Source organism: Seriola lalandi, unplaced genomic scaffold, assembly GCF_002814215.2.
Source record: "Seriola lalandi dorsalis isolate HSWRI2012SDOR001 ecotype SW California unplaced genomic scaffold, Sedor1 jcf7180002054613, whole genome shotgun sequence".
NCBI lineage: Eukaryota > Metazoa > Chordata > Actinopteri > Carangiformes > Carangidae > Seriola > Seriola lalandi.
Window position 1 is genome coordinate 160,470 of NW_019525166.1, and position 13,762 is coordinate 174,231.

The window sequence follows — 13,762 nt, forward strand, 5'->3', positions numbered from 1 at the left end:
CACTTAATTTACAACAGTCTCTGTTTTGATTTGCCTGCATATAAATATTTTTGGGGTAAACTTTGCCTGCTGCGTGGACTTTGATCACTTATTTCTCTGTTGAAGAGCTAAAATATCTCTGAATCATTATTTTTACAACAGCATTTGGTTTCAATAGCAACATTCAGCCTTTCATCAGATCTGTGCAATAAATTCTCAAACACTTATTTTATCTGCTCCCAGATGTTCCTGTTGTATTATCTGTAGTATCTGTACTCTTTTACTACAGCTTTTCTGTGATTTGTTAACTTATTTTTTCTGTGAATAGTTTACTGCTAACAAAGCTAGCCATTATACTAGCTGCTTGACACTAGTATGTTGCTAATACAATAAGTAACGCATATATTCAATAACTTCAATGGAAAATGACTAAAGAGGGTTTTTTATTCATCAGGTTACATTAAACCATTGCAGCAGAGGAGGGCGAAATGAGATGACGTAACTCAAAGAGTGCTAGCTGAACCTCAAGTGGTTGAAAACAATATAGAAAATATGACAGAAATATGAGATCAAGATGTTTAAGTTGGGTGAATCATGCATGTCATGATCTATTACTAAGTCTGTGTCTGTGAATACCAGTATGAAACATACATTTCCTATCAAAATGAAACTTTCCAACAACATAAGCTGCTCAATTTGGCTGACAAGGGATGACAAAAACAAGTTAAGGTAACATTATGCCGTCAAAAATTCAATATTGACTTGAAATGACACGGTAACAGTTAAATTGCCTCCCAGTGTTGCCTACAAAGACAGAAGTATGGTAAAAAGAAAAAATGACAACCTAATGATTCTGAAGTGAATGCAACATGATAAAATGTCAGTAACCTTGGCTGCTAAATTGGCCATTAATTGTATTATCTTAATGCCATCAATGCCATCGAAACAGTGTCTTGCTGGTGGCTGTAGATGTTTGTATTGTGATGTTTAACATCATTTACACCAAGCAGTTGTAGTTGTAAAGGCAATGAGACAGGAAATAACCCAACGTATGGATGATATGTGACCCAGCAATATCATTAATTGCACTCGCCAGGTTGTGGTCAAATGAACAACCCAGCGTTCTGGGTTAAATGGTAAATCCCACACACATGAGTAAGGGAAGAAAAATCACAGTGCTGACAGTGCTATAAGCAATTGTGTAATTTCACTAATACAGTCACACATGGATGAAGGAATATAATGTGAGAAATAATAGACAGTTTGAGTTTTTTCCCATTTTATATTATTTCATTGCAGTGATTCAGGTCAGAGATTCAGAGCAGGGATTAAAGTCAATAATGATCAACAGCTCCTTTTACGTGAAAAAACATTTCACTCTATGTAGAGTATATTCATTCAACTGTTACACAGTATATAACGATTAATGATTGTACATTTTACATTATTTGCCATACATTACATGATCATGATGCAATACGGTAAGTCATTTTGTTTGGACGTTTGATAAGAAAACAAACAATTTCCCTTATCTGGTGAGAGACATTTTCCATAAACAGTCTATCACAGGGACTCAATAACTGTCAAGCCACAAATGCATGCATTATTTTAAACCAGTATTAATGAGCTATCAATCCCAAAGTATGATACGAAGAGTATTGACTTTTTGCCGCTGAGGGAAAATAAAGGGATCAAAGCAGCTATTCTATTTGGGTGTGATGTTTATTTTCAGTGACTAATAGACTGCTCTTGGTTAAGTGTGAAATTTGACTGCAACAGCTGTGTCACCTATGAGTAGAAGTGTGAATTGGATTGCTCCTCCTCGTCTAGTCTGGCCTATACCGGCTGATACGACTGGCGGCCTCTGCTCTATGGCTAATATGATTGACTGCTCCACTGTCTGTTGACTAATGTAATTGTCTGCAGCTATTTTGGTGAGGACATGATCAGTATAATTGGCAGTGGTCCCTCCTTGGTCACGGTAGGATCAAGTCACCTCTTTGGCGCAGACAGCCACAGCAGGGTCGGGGGGAAGCTGCCGAGCGGAGCAGCCAGATTGCCCGGCGTCGGTAGGCCAGCCACACCAGCAGCAGTGTCACTGTGACAAGAGAAGAGCCAGCCACCAGGCTGATGATGACCAGAACCAGGTCCAGCTCTGATGGGTCTGAAAATCAAACAGAGAGACAATCTGAAATGAGGCTACCGTCATGATTAGTCTGTGCACCGTCCTCTAGGAGGGAAAAAAAAATCAGTGTTCCATCCTCTTTTCGCTGCCTTCACTGAATTGCAAATTTCTTTGATAATATAGTGAAGCTTTCCATGATAAATCCACGAGGAGCTATATATAGTTGCACACAGAGAGCCACTTAACGACATGGTCCTTTTTCCCCACATGCTATAGATAAATGGCATGGTCGTCTCTCATTTCCTGTCCAGCAGTATCTCTCTTTGCATGCTCTGTTATCTCAGATTGATCGTTTTTGTTTTAAAGCACAGCCAATAATTACCTATCTCCTCCGGGAAGGTGGAGTTCTTCACTTCTTTCAACATAGGACCAAAGGATATGCGATTCCTTAGATTGGTGACAATAGCCTCTAAGGGAAATGCACTCCTCTGTTGAAGGCACTGCTATAAAAAGAAAAGGGAAATATGTAGCTTATGAGTATGAAAAATGATAGAGTAGCTAACGGGTAATTAACTTTTTGGAAGAAGGGTGTTTATGAGGGAACAATGCACAGAAACATTAATTAAAATAATAATACAGGTGAAACTCTGATAGATATGTCTATGTCTTTTTTTTGGGGGGGGGTAAAAGAGCACGAGCAGAAACATCTATTTTAAATAGAAAGCTGGAAACCGGATTTTAGCTTGAAAGCAGCACTCCTCATTTTAATGTAAGCAGCCCACACTGAGTTGGAGCAGTTCAAACAAGGTAGCTGAGATGTAATGTATAGTTCTTATGTTAATGAAATGTTCTAGGGAAACCTATCTATATGCTGACATGAAGTGCCAAGAAAGAAACACCATTTCAAGGAGAGGGGGGAAAAAAGATCAATAGATGTGCACAGAGCAAGTTGCAGATTGTGTGGAAAAACTAAAGTATATATACAATGCATTTTAAACATCAGTAAACCAGTGCATACACCATATAATGCATTTAAACTGAACATTACCTGCAGCAAAAATGCTTATCTTGGACAACTTTTGCAATACTAGAAAACATGACGAGACACTACAAATATAGCTGTTGAGAGAGATGTATACGTGCTCGACAAAAGCAGGCATCCAAATGAGTTCCCAGAGTTTATCCTCTGTTTCACCTCTGCCCTGCAACATACACTTGTCAGATGATTCAGTTTTTCCCATTAAATCAAAGGCCTCATTGCCACAGCAGCAGGAGACAGCAGTTGGTGCCAGAGTACCAGCCTCCTTTGTTGCACTGAAAGTATTAGTCTGTAACTTTGCGAAGACCTCATATGACCTTCAGAGTCCATAATGACATGATAGATGTTTTAGGCTGAATGTCTTTAGCTGTCAGCCTTGGCCTTAGTCAGTACATATCACTCTTTTCACATTTAGAAAACAGTTCCTCTACCCATGGCAGGATATTTTAATCATACTACTCCCTTCTTTTTCACTTCAAATTTTTAATATTCTGCCATATATTCTTTTACCTCTTCTCCAGTTCCTCACTTATCATGCTCTCTCCAGCCCGTTCACATCAGCCTGTTTGCACCTCGCCTGTCTTCCCTGTTTTCACAGTGTCAAACCCCGTGTCACTAAATTTAAACCACTCGCAGCCACTCATTCTCCCCATCCTCACGCATTCATTACACTGTGCACATGCTGCAGTCTCACCCTTTCACAGTCAGAGCGGTTCCTCAGGCAGACACTGAGATCACAGTGTAGGTACACCACAGAGTAATTAATCATTTGGAAGAGACTGATGGTGAAGCTGGCACTGGTTGACAGGGCACTGGGCAGCAGCGTGATCCCTGCTGGCTCTGCTGCTAACCTGAGGCACAAACACAAACACAGTGTATTCTTAGTGGAGTCATTTCCCTCTAAAGAAATGGTGAAATGTTTAAGGAAAATGGTAAAACAGAGAATATCCTGCAGGTAAAGTCTTTGTACAGCTTCCAAAAGCCATTGAAGCTCTTTTGATCAATAAACATGAAAGCAGAAAAAAAGCACACTCCAGCTTGCTATCAATATTTTATATTGAATTGAGCTGAAAACTTAGGAGAAAAGAAATAATGTTAGTTAAAGGTCGGCTTTCACTTTACGTTGCTGGCAGATAGGCGTCATTACTCATGGTGTATAACGTTAATAAACTACGTATTTAAATTCAACATTATTCTCTAGGCTTGATTCACCAGTCTGCTGCTTTTAGGCTTTTTTACTCAGCATTTAAGGAGAGATTGTTACGATGTCAGGGTGATGTTAAATGTTTTGCTTTTTTTTTTTCTTCTTTCCACCTACTGATGCATATCAAGAAGCTTTGTCCCAGGTGTGCATATTTTTACGAGTGTTCAGTGTGTTCAGATAGACAGCCTATTCACATTTTGACGTATTGTAGAGTTTCTGCATTTATATTGCTGCCTCTCTAAGTGAACGAGAGTACAGTGCATTACCATCTATCTGAGTGATGCTGAGCGGTTCAGGGAGTGAGAACAACATCAACCTACAGCAGTCCTCTGTTTATTGAGCAGAAAATATCCAGTTCTAAAAAATGTAACTACACTCCCTGGAGTGATATGAATTATAGTAACACTGTTTCTCTTGTCAACATGTTTGTAGGCAACAGCAGTCTTGTGTTAAAGCTGGTACAGAGGTTGAAAATTCATTCATTGTTTTTTATAAAAACCAAAAGTTGGGTTTTTACCATTTATTTTGAAAACCTCGGTCCAGTTTCTACCATAATAGGCCCATTATGAAGTTAAAAAAAGGCACACAATGAAAGACTGAGAGCTTGCTTTTCTTTTCCTAAAATGCAGTCCAGATGGTTGCACATAGACCATTCAATGTACTGTAAACTTCCCACTGTGCTCCTGTATTTGCTGACTCTGACCATCTATATTTAGTTCTATACTACGGGAAGGTATATTTTTCTGAGCTACTTGTCATCATATTATTTCTCCAGAATTGAGCTTTCTTTTTTTTTTTCTTCTGTTTTTTACCTTGAAGTGAAAACACAGCAAACCCTACCCCACATAAAACAACAATGTCTCCTCCCAGTCACCTTATTTCAGACTTCCCTGTTTACCTGGAGAAAAGGCAGCAGGTGGAGTTGGTGAGGTCAGGCTGGATGGACGGGGATAGGCAACAGGAGGTGACCTCAAGGTTTATCTGACTGTTGTTTGTCTTCAGGTTGATAACCACTCTCAGGTTCCCCAGGGCAGGCACAGCATCACCAGGCTCCACACCTCTCCCCAGGTTCAGACTCATCTCTGCTGTATAGTTTCCGCTGCCACACAGGTCATCCGAAACTTCTGTTACGCTGGCAATAGATTGACGTTATTGCAGTTTGCAAAAGGAAACAATGATATGTACCGTTTGTCAATTTATCTAATAAGCCCCATACCAGTAATTTTGCTTGTTTTAGGCCATTAGCAGACCATAAGCGTGTTAGCAGGTTTCTGCAGACTCCCATTATTGTATTTCAGAGTGACTTAAAGGAATCACTTTCAGAGCTGTATGTCATAACTGCATTACCATGTTTATATATCATCTGTAATTTGTGAATGCATGATAAAGAAATAATGTTAGAACAGTAAGAATACACAATAAGATTACCCAGAGAGATACAGATGAGGTGAGCTCCCTCTCCTGTGTTTCAGGCTTGGCAGCTCTGATTCAGACTCTGTCTCCGGCAGTGACAACCTGCGCCCAGACTCTTGAACTGATGTCTCTCCTTTAGCCACAGTACGCGTCGACCTGGTGGCATTTTGTGCTTCAAATGTCTCGGCTTTAGCTGCTCCTCTGTTTAATTGTGTTTTTGAATTTTTTTCAGTGAGCAGTGTCCGCTCAGTAGACTTTATAGTGGTCTCTGCTGTAGTTGCTTCGGGTACAGATAAAATGACCTTTGTTGCAATTGCCCCCTGAGCTTCAGAGGTCTCTTTCTGAGAGTGTCTTTGTGCTGTTTTCTCTGCAGACTGAGCCTGCTCAGGTGTCGCGCCTCTCCGCAAATGACCAGATTCAACAAGCGCGCCCCGCGTTTCATCTGTCATACTCTTGGCATGTTTTCTCATAGTCTCATCAGTGGGAGTACGGTCATGATCAGATTTACTGGCGGCTGGTGAAAGCACCACATATTCAAGGTCGGTGGCCTGTGGGGTAGCTTTTCCAGGAACAGGACAGTCAGTGCTACAGTTGCCATTTTCTGTTTTTGTAGCAGGAGTGTGTGCTGCATTGAAATAATCTCTTCTAATGTTTCCAGCCGGCGTTTTATACATTTTCTCTGCAGCAGTGTGATCAATCTCATCGGGTCCAATTGTTGTTTTAGTTGTCTCGCCTGGCTTAGCACAGCCAATTGTGCCACAGCTGGTTTTATTAATGATCTCTGTAGGCGAGATCCCTGTAGGTGGGACAGAATCAGTCACAGCTCCAACTATCCCTTGACTTATTGAGGTCTTTTCAGGTAATGAATGCTTCTTATATTGACCTTCTCTGTGAAGTGTATGTACTACTAAAGTCCTCTCATGTAGGGAATATTTGGCTTCGAAAGCACTCTTTGTAGTCAGAGCAGTTTTGATGTCTTTAAATGAGGAATATCCCACTCTTTTAGCCGTGGTGCGTGTTCTGTCATGTGCACGTCCAGCTCTGTGGGTAGCCTCTAACAAACCTGCTTGGGCGCCCTGCACAGATTGAGTGAAAGGTGCTACCGCGATCATATCAGGTGGGGCATGCTGGCTTTGTTCGATAGCCTGTACAGAAATTTCATGCTCAGGCTGCTCTACACTCTGTGTTTCTGTTGTGTTTTTCCCTCTCACAGCAGGGGTGAGTTTGCCAGTAGTTGGAGTTGCAGGAGCCTCTCTCAGTGACAAAGGCTCAATATGACTGTTGGACTGTACCTTAAGCTCAGAATGTGCAACCTGAAATGACTTTTCAGTAACAAATTGCATGCTCTCACTAGTGTTCAACACTGATTCATGAGCTTCTGTTGACACAACAGGACCGCTTTTACTAGCAGTTGGTGCCAGAGACACAAAATCATCGGTTTCAGAAGTGGGCATCTGAAATTCAGAAGTAACATTCATTATCTGGTCAGAAATCGGCTGTGTGGATATTCTGGGGACCTTGAGGTCACTTCTGAAATTGTGTGGAACAGGAATAGCGTTGTCCCCCACAATGTCTTGTGGTGTGGACGGATCATGTTGCTTTTCAGTCGTTTTTACTGCATGAGGCGGCATTTCAGAAATAGCATTGTTAGTCGCATCATTACGCTGTATTTTGGGCATTTCTGGCAGGCTATCTGATTTAACAAATGCAGCGGTGCCAGTTCGATTAGTTGTGTCAAGCACAGGTTCAGCAAAATCATTCATAACAGGCACAAAATCCTCACTTACTTCCTGCTCAGTCCTGTGGGTGGTCTGCATTGTAAACACAGTGGGTGTAGTGCTTGTTGCATTATAACCTTCTATCTGGGACAGATGATTGCTCTCCAGGGTTGTTTTCACTGTATTGTTAGCTTCGTCGTTGCCATCGACATTGAATAGGTCATCATCCTTATTCTCAGTAGTGTTTTTCACTGCTAGTTTCTCAGTCTGTGTCACAGACATAGAGTTGAATCCATCAGTGTTATTAGCGTGGTGTTTACTTCTGACGACTGTTTGTGCTGTAAAAGGGGAATTCTTCTTTTCATCTGTGTTCCTTGCTGTTTGCTTGGTGACCGCATCTGAATGCTTTACAGAGGTCACAATTGTTTGCGCACTGTCATACTCTTCAGTTTGATCCGTCTCATCAGCTGTCCCTAACAAAGACATAGCATGGCCACTTGCACTATTTGCATATTCTGCGTCGGAGTCAGCCCTCGATATTTCTTTTTCTGAGACTGATCTTGTTAGCCCTGTCAGGCTGTAGGTGCCAGGTAAACTGTCACCTCCGAACAGCATGAGATTTAGCAGTGGTGACATGCTGCTGAGAGGAAATTGATCATTTTTTGCTTCAGGGCTCATTGATGCCATTAGTGTCTGTACAGATCTCTGCTTGTTATCATCAACAGGAGCATGCGAAGCATCTGAATGGGCTGTCTGCTCTGACGGTTTAAATGAGCATGGCTGGCCTGAAGTCAAGTCAGAGGAGGAGGACTGACTTATCTGAGGGGGAGACTGCCCTTGGTGAGGCTGCAACTGGCCTGTGGAGATGTGGGCCTCAGATGACAAGGCTGCCGCTGCGGGCAGTCTGGTAGATGAGTCATTATACATCTGCTGGGGCGGAGCGGGATTCACTGGAGTAGATGTATGTACTTCCTCAATTATATTGGAGGTTAAAGGGTCCTTGACATTGGATTCGAATATATGTGTTGACATAATGTGTTGTACATGCTCATTCTCATTTGTGGCCTGTAAAAGAGAATTTGCCTTCAAAGCTGAAGTACCAATTTTATGCCTATGAACTGATACGCTGGGAGTAAAATTATGTTCTGTAAAGTGGAGCTGAGCTCTCAGCGACCCAGCTGTGATTGCCAATCGCGGGGTGGCGAGTGACATCATATTAGTGACATTATTTAGTACAGGATGAGCTGATTTAGTGCCACTGCTGGGCGGGGAAGTTGTCGGCTTCAGTGTGTCACTAAATTTTGAAGTGCTAACTCCAAATGAGTGAGTGAGTTTTGGGAGCATTTTTGGTTCAGCAGTCACAGAAAATGTAGCGTCAGCAACTTCGCTCTGAGTTCTTCCTTCAGCAGGTGAAGGCATCTCTCCGTGGCTGGTAGACCGATGGGTTTTAATCTGTGTGTAAGACTTTTTGGGAAGAGATGTCATTCTTGATAGTTTCGGGCTCTGAGACCTCAGAGTTGAGTGAAGTGGTGTGTGATTGATTGTCACTTTGTAGGAAAAGGGCTTATTTTTCATCTCAACACTTTGAGTAATATTTTCACCCAGATGAATGCCCTCAGGCTCAGTGGCCCCTGACTGTTTAATCAGACTGCGGCAGCAAGACAAGTCTGTAACTGTGTGCCCTTTGTCTCTGTTCAGTTCTTTAGAATTAGTAGTAGGTCCAAGGGGAACATTTGTCATGTCTGTCTTATGTTTGATATCTTCCTTCCTTGCTGTTTCCTCTTTTCTAGTTCCTGCTCCTTTGTTTGTCAAAGACTCTCTCTGCTCTTCACCTAAATCATTGGTGGAATTCTCTGTATTTATTTTAGGCTCACCTTTTCTTCCACCACTTTCTTTGTCCCTTACTTCTCCTTGTCTTGGTTCTTTGTTTTGTCCCAAAGTCACATCCTCTTCTCCCAAGGTGCCTCCACCTTCCTCTCTGGTTACGTTGGCGTGGTGTTCTTCCATTTTTTCCCCCTCCCTGTCTGTATTTTGATTTATCTTTACTCCCTTATTAATTATTTCTTCCTGTTTCCTGCTTTCGGTCTTATCTGATCTGAATAATTCTTCTCTTTTTCTCTCCAACTCTTCAGTATCCCTGCTCCCCTCTTCTTCCTGCAACTTTATTATCTCTTTAATTTGCTTGCCCTCCGTCTTAATCTCTTTGTCCCCATCTTCTGCAACTACAGTCAACACCTGCTCATTTTTATCTCCTAACTTCAGACTGTGGGCTATTAGTGACTCTCTGTTATATTTTGCAAAAGACTGGTGTGTCGGGGCGACGCGGTAATCACTGCTAACATCAAAAGTCCTCTCCTGAGGGATTTTTGATGTATTCTCTAAAAGACGGCTCAGTGACGGTCTCTCAGAGGATGACTTGTTTGACAGCGTTGTTCGTGTCAACATGGTTGTGTCATCATCAGAGTCCCGTCTCGATTCTGAAGGAAACGACTTCACAGGCACAACAGCTTTTCTTGTTGTAAAGGTTAGAGTTTGTGCTTTTTTACTTGCTGCCGCCGATGCATCAACAACAGACTGTTTAAGAATGCTGTTTCCAGCGTTAAATGTCTGAGAATCTTGCTCATCTGTCAGGTGTGTCATCGTGGTTACAGATGCAGACTTGATGGCAGAATCCATGGGTAAAAACGTCGATACGGGTTCTTTGGTCTTAGAGCTTGGATTAGCTGGTGTTTGGCTCTTCAATACAGAGATGGTTGGCCCACTAAGGCTGTGTGAACTGTGAACACTACCTTCTGGAAAAACTCCTCTCTCGCCGCTCTGGGGAGCTTCAGCGCTGACAGGTGTGTTGCTAACTGGCCCACTGCTGAAGTCCAAAGGTTGTTTTTGGAGAAAAACATTTTTGAAGTTTGTCGAGAGACTGTGGGAAGCATTTGTGTTATTCATACTGAAATACATCAGTTTTGATTGTGAGTGCCCGATGCTCACTTTTTTCCCAGACACCTTTTGCTCTCCATTTTTTACTGGTTTCCTTCCAGTATAAAGTGACTTTGATGAGCGGTAAAGCACTGCGGTTGTTGAGCTCAGTCTCTCAGTGACAAAAGTTTCTGTAGGATAGGTATGCTTCGATTGTTTCTTGTTGTCTATTTGTGTTACTGATGACATCTCAGCAAGAGACCGTGTGACAGATGCAACTGTTCCTGTATCTGGGAAAAAAGATTTGATTTGGGAATTATTCAAAATGCTTTGACTGTGATTCACAGTTTTATTGAAGGATAAAAGCGGCTGCTCCTCCACACTGAAAACAGAATACTTGATGTTTTGGTGAATTATCTCTTTGTTCAGTATTTCTTCTTGTTCTCCAGCAGACTGTTGATGTAAACTGGGTAATGAGGCTTTAAATTGATTTGGATCTGAAGCGAGCCCCTCTGTACGAAGAGAGTCTGAGGAAGCATCAGGTGACAGTGCGGGCAGAGCCACAGATTTCTCAGTGGACGCTCTTCGATCTTTCAGGCAGGTCAAACACAAGTTTGTCACAGCGTTTCCGCTCACTGAATCATCTGCTGTATCATTTTGGAAGATGGATTGCATCGTACCCAACGGATACTCATTTCTTCCCAGGTTTGAAATCCCCTTTTCATCCTTGCCTTTGGATCGTTTGTCATCATTGTCATTACGCAGCGCGGCCAGGTTATCAATTACATGAGGACGAGATGCAGATAGGATTGGAACTCCCGGCCCCGCGTCAGCAGATGTGAGAGCAACGGAGTCAGTGTTTCTCCGAATCCTGTTGTCAAGCAGAGTGTGAAGCCAAAGAAAGGGCTTCACTGCATCTGTGGACAAATGGACCTCTGGCTCAGAGGTGCCATTCAACATTGATTCAAATGCAGCTTGTGTAGAAGAGAAAACATTCTTCTCATAATTAGAGATCAGTGGGACTTCAGATTCAGTGTGAATTCTCATAGCTGATGGATTGTCTCTCGTTGGTGTGAGAGAGTTTTGCCCATTTCTGGAAACAAAACGCGCTCCGCTCGGTGAGGCAATTATAGCTGATGCTTCCGTGATTTGTATTCTCTCATAAGGTGGCGTTGGTCTGGCGTCAAACAAGACCACCCCTGGAAACTTGGCAGCCACTGCCACTGCAGTGTGTCGATGTGTATTCTCCGTAGTTGTTGCTTCTGTGCCATGACCAATTGTTTTTTCTTTTTTCAAAAGCAGATCTTTTATGACAGTTGTGCCTTTTGTTTGTTCTGTGTGGTGACCTTGGAAATGTTTTTCTGCCCTGACTGCAAAGAAAAAACAAAACATGTCACTCAAATTTCTTCCACAAAGGCTGTCCTTCCTAAAAAGAACTGTCATGTAGAAGAACAAATGAGTTTCATTAATGCTATATTGTCTTATATTACATTTGAGGAGTTCATTAAATGCACAAGTTCATGTTACTCTTAAAACTACAGTCTGATTGTGATGAGATGTGTATTTCTAACACGGTTTTCATGATTGAAGGGAGCACTCTGGCCCACAATTTGTGCTCATCTCCCACAGTGATTGTGGACATTTGTGGAGTTTTAAGTGACAAATTTGGATGATTACTCATGAAGCAATAAATTATAGATGTCTACATCTGCATCTAGAATTACAGCTACACTTCAATAAGTAGAGTCAACTGGAGACCATACAGAGGATTTACATTACAATTGCAATCAATACTGGTTATAGGGTATCTGTGAAAACTTTCAGTCTTCCCACTGTTAGTCTTATCATCATGATTAAGAGTTGCTGTTGAGAAATGTCTTGATGTGGACACATCTGGTGTCAGTGCAGTGACAATGGAGGAGATGTGATGTACATTTCTGCTGTGAGCAGAAAAACAAACAATGGCATTTTAAGGTGCATTTATGCTTCTCTGCCCGTGTGTTGTAGTGATCCCTTTGTAGCTACCTGCAGCACTGGAATTGATTTATGGTTCAGCATAGGATTTTACCCGCCAATCGGTATAGTAGCACTGCCAACACTAATTGAGCATGTCGCACATAATCAGACAGTATTGTTCATCAGCATCCCAAAACAGTCATGTTTACATTCTTAAATTAACAGTTATGCAGTGATGATATAATGATACAATTTTTTTGCAAGGCTACAAAATATAAATTTGTCTTTGCATTAGAACCTGAAAAAACACAATTAAGAAACCCCAGCTCACTGGTCACAATTCTCTTTGCCTCCACAATGTGATATGAAAGAACTAATAATAAGTCGGGAGATTTCAAGCACATTTCACATGGACACTGTCAGTGAAAAAATAAAAAAAAAATAAAAAAAGAGACAATTCTGATTTAACAATGTAGTATTTTCATAAACATAAGAAAAATATTCATATTTTTGCAAGTGTTAGCAAGGATTTTGCAAATGTTTCCTGCAGTAAGAAATGTATTTGACACATTGTTGAATGCCAGCAAAACTGATGGTTTACATTCAAGACTCCACAGGGTGGCCTTAATAGTCTGAACCCTGTTGTGATACAGAACAAGAAAAAAAGGTAATGATGTTGACACGCTTCAGTGTGTGTGACTGATTCCTGAGATATAGAGTTAGATGTTTTCACCGTCATTTGTAGCATTAATAGTAGGCAGTTTTCTAATTAAATGGAGTTGTGTAGAATATCTCAGGTTTCATCCAGCCAGTTATCAATTTAGATGATGAACTAGGAGGAGTTTCGGTTTAAGGCGTCTAATCATCTTAACACTGCTGTATGTAGTAAAAATAATAATTTATCATTCCTTATACATATTCTGATAGGACATAGTACTGCTGTAACAGACTTACTGATATACTTATGAAATATTTCACTCAATGTAAAAGTTGATTTGTTTGTTTGATGTTGTAGAAAATATACATTTTTAAATGAATTATAATAAATTATTTTCATGTCATACTTAAAAGTGAAAATGACAATTTAAAGCTGTCCAGCTGCTATTTGCTAATGTAATGTGTAAACAGTAGGTAAAATGTTTTTTGCAAATTAATAAATTAATGCACCTATATATTCAGTTTAAAACAAATATTATAATAGAAGGAATTAGTCTACTGTGACTTGAAAATGAACACAAAACAGTGAGAACATACCTGTAAGCAGGAAAAATCCCAGTGTGAAACAATAAAGCTTCCTCATTTCTTTTCAGTCCTGTTTGCATTTACTCTGTGTTCTTCTTGTTGTATAATCCAGCTGAGCAGAAGGTATCAGTTGTTTGCACACGTACACAGATAGTGTCATCCCTTACAGGGAG

At 41.0% G+C, this 13,762-nt stretch overlaps 1 protein-coding gene across 1 annotated transcript; it reads right to left on the reverse strand.

Moving 5' to 3' along the window:
- Window positions 1–1,120: 1,120 nt before the first annotated feature.
- Window positions 1,121–13,719, reverse strand: LOC147818359 (uncharacterized). Its single transcript, XM_087177601.1, has 6 exons — window positions 13,602–13,719; window positions 5,776–11,761; window positions 5,246–5,479; window positions 3,838–3,994; window positions 2,487–2,607; window positions 1,121–2,143 (listed from the first exon to the last, which is right to left on the reverse strand). Exons 1-6 carry the CDS (start codon window positions 13,645–13,647, stop codon window positions 1,956–1,958), a joined length of 6,732 nt encoding a protein of 2,243 aa, XP_087033727.1. The 5' UTR covers window positions 13,648–13,719; the 3' UTR covers window positions 1,121–1,955.
- Between the last annotated feature and the right edge of the window lie 43 nt (window positions 13,720–13,762).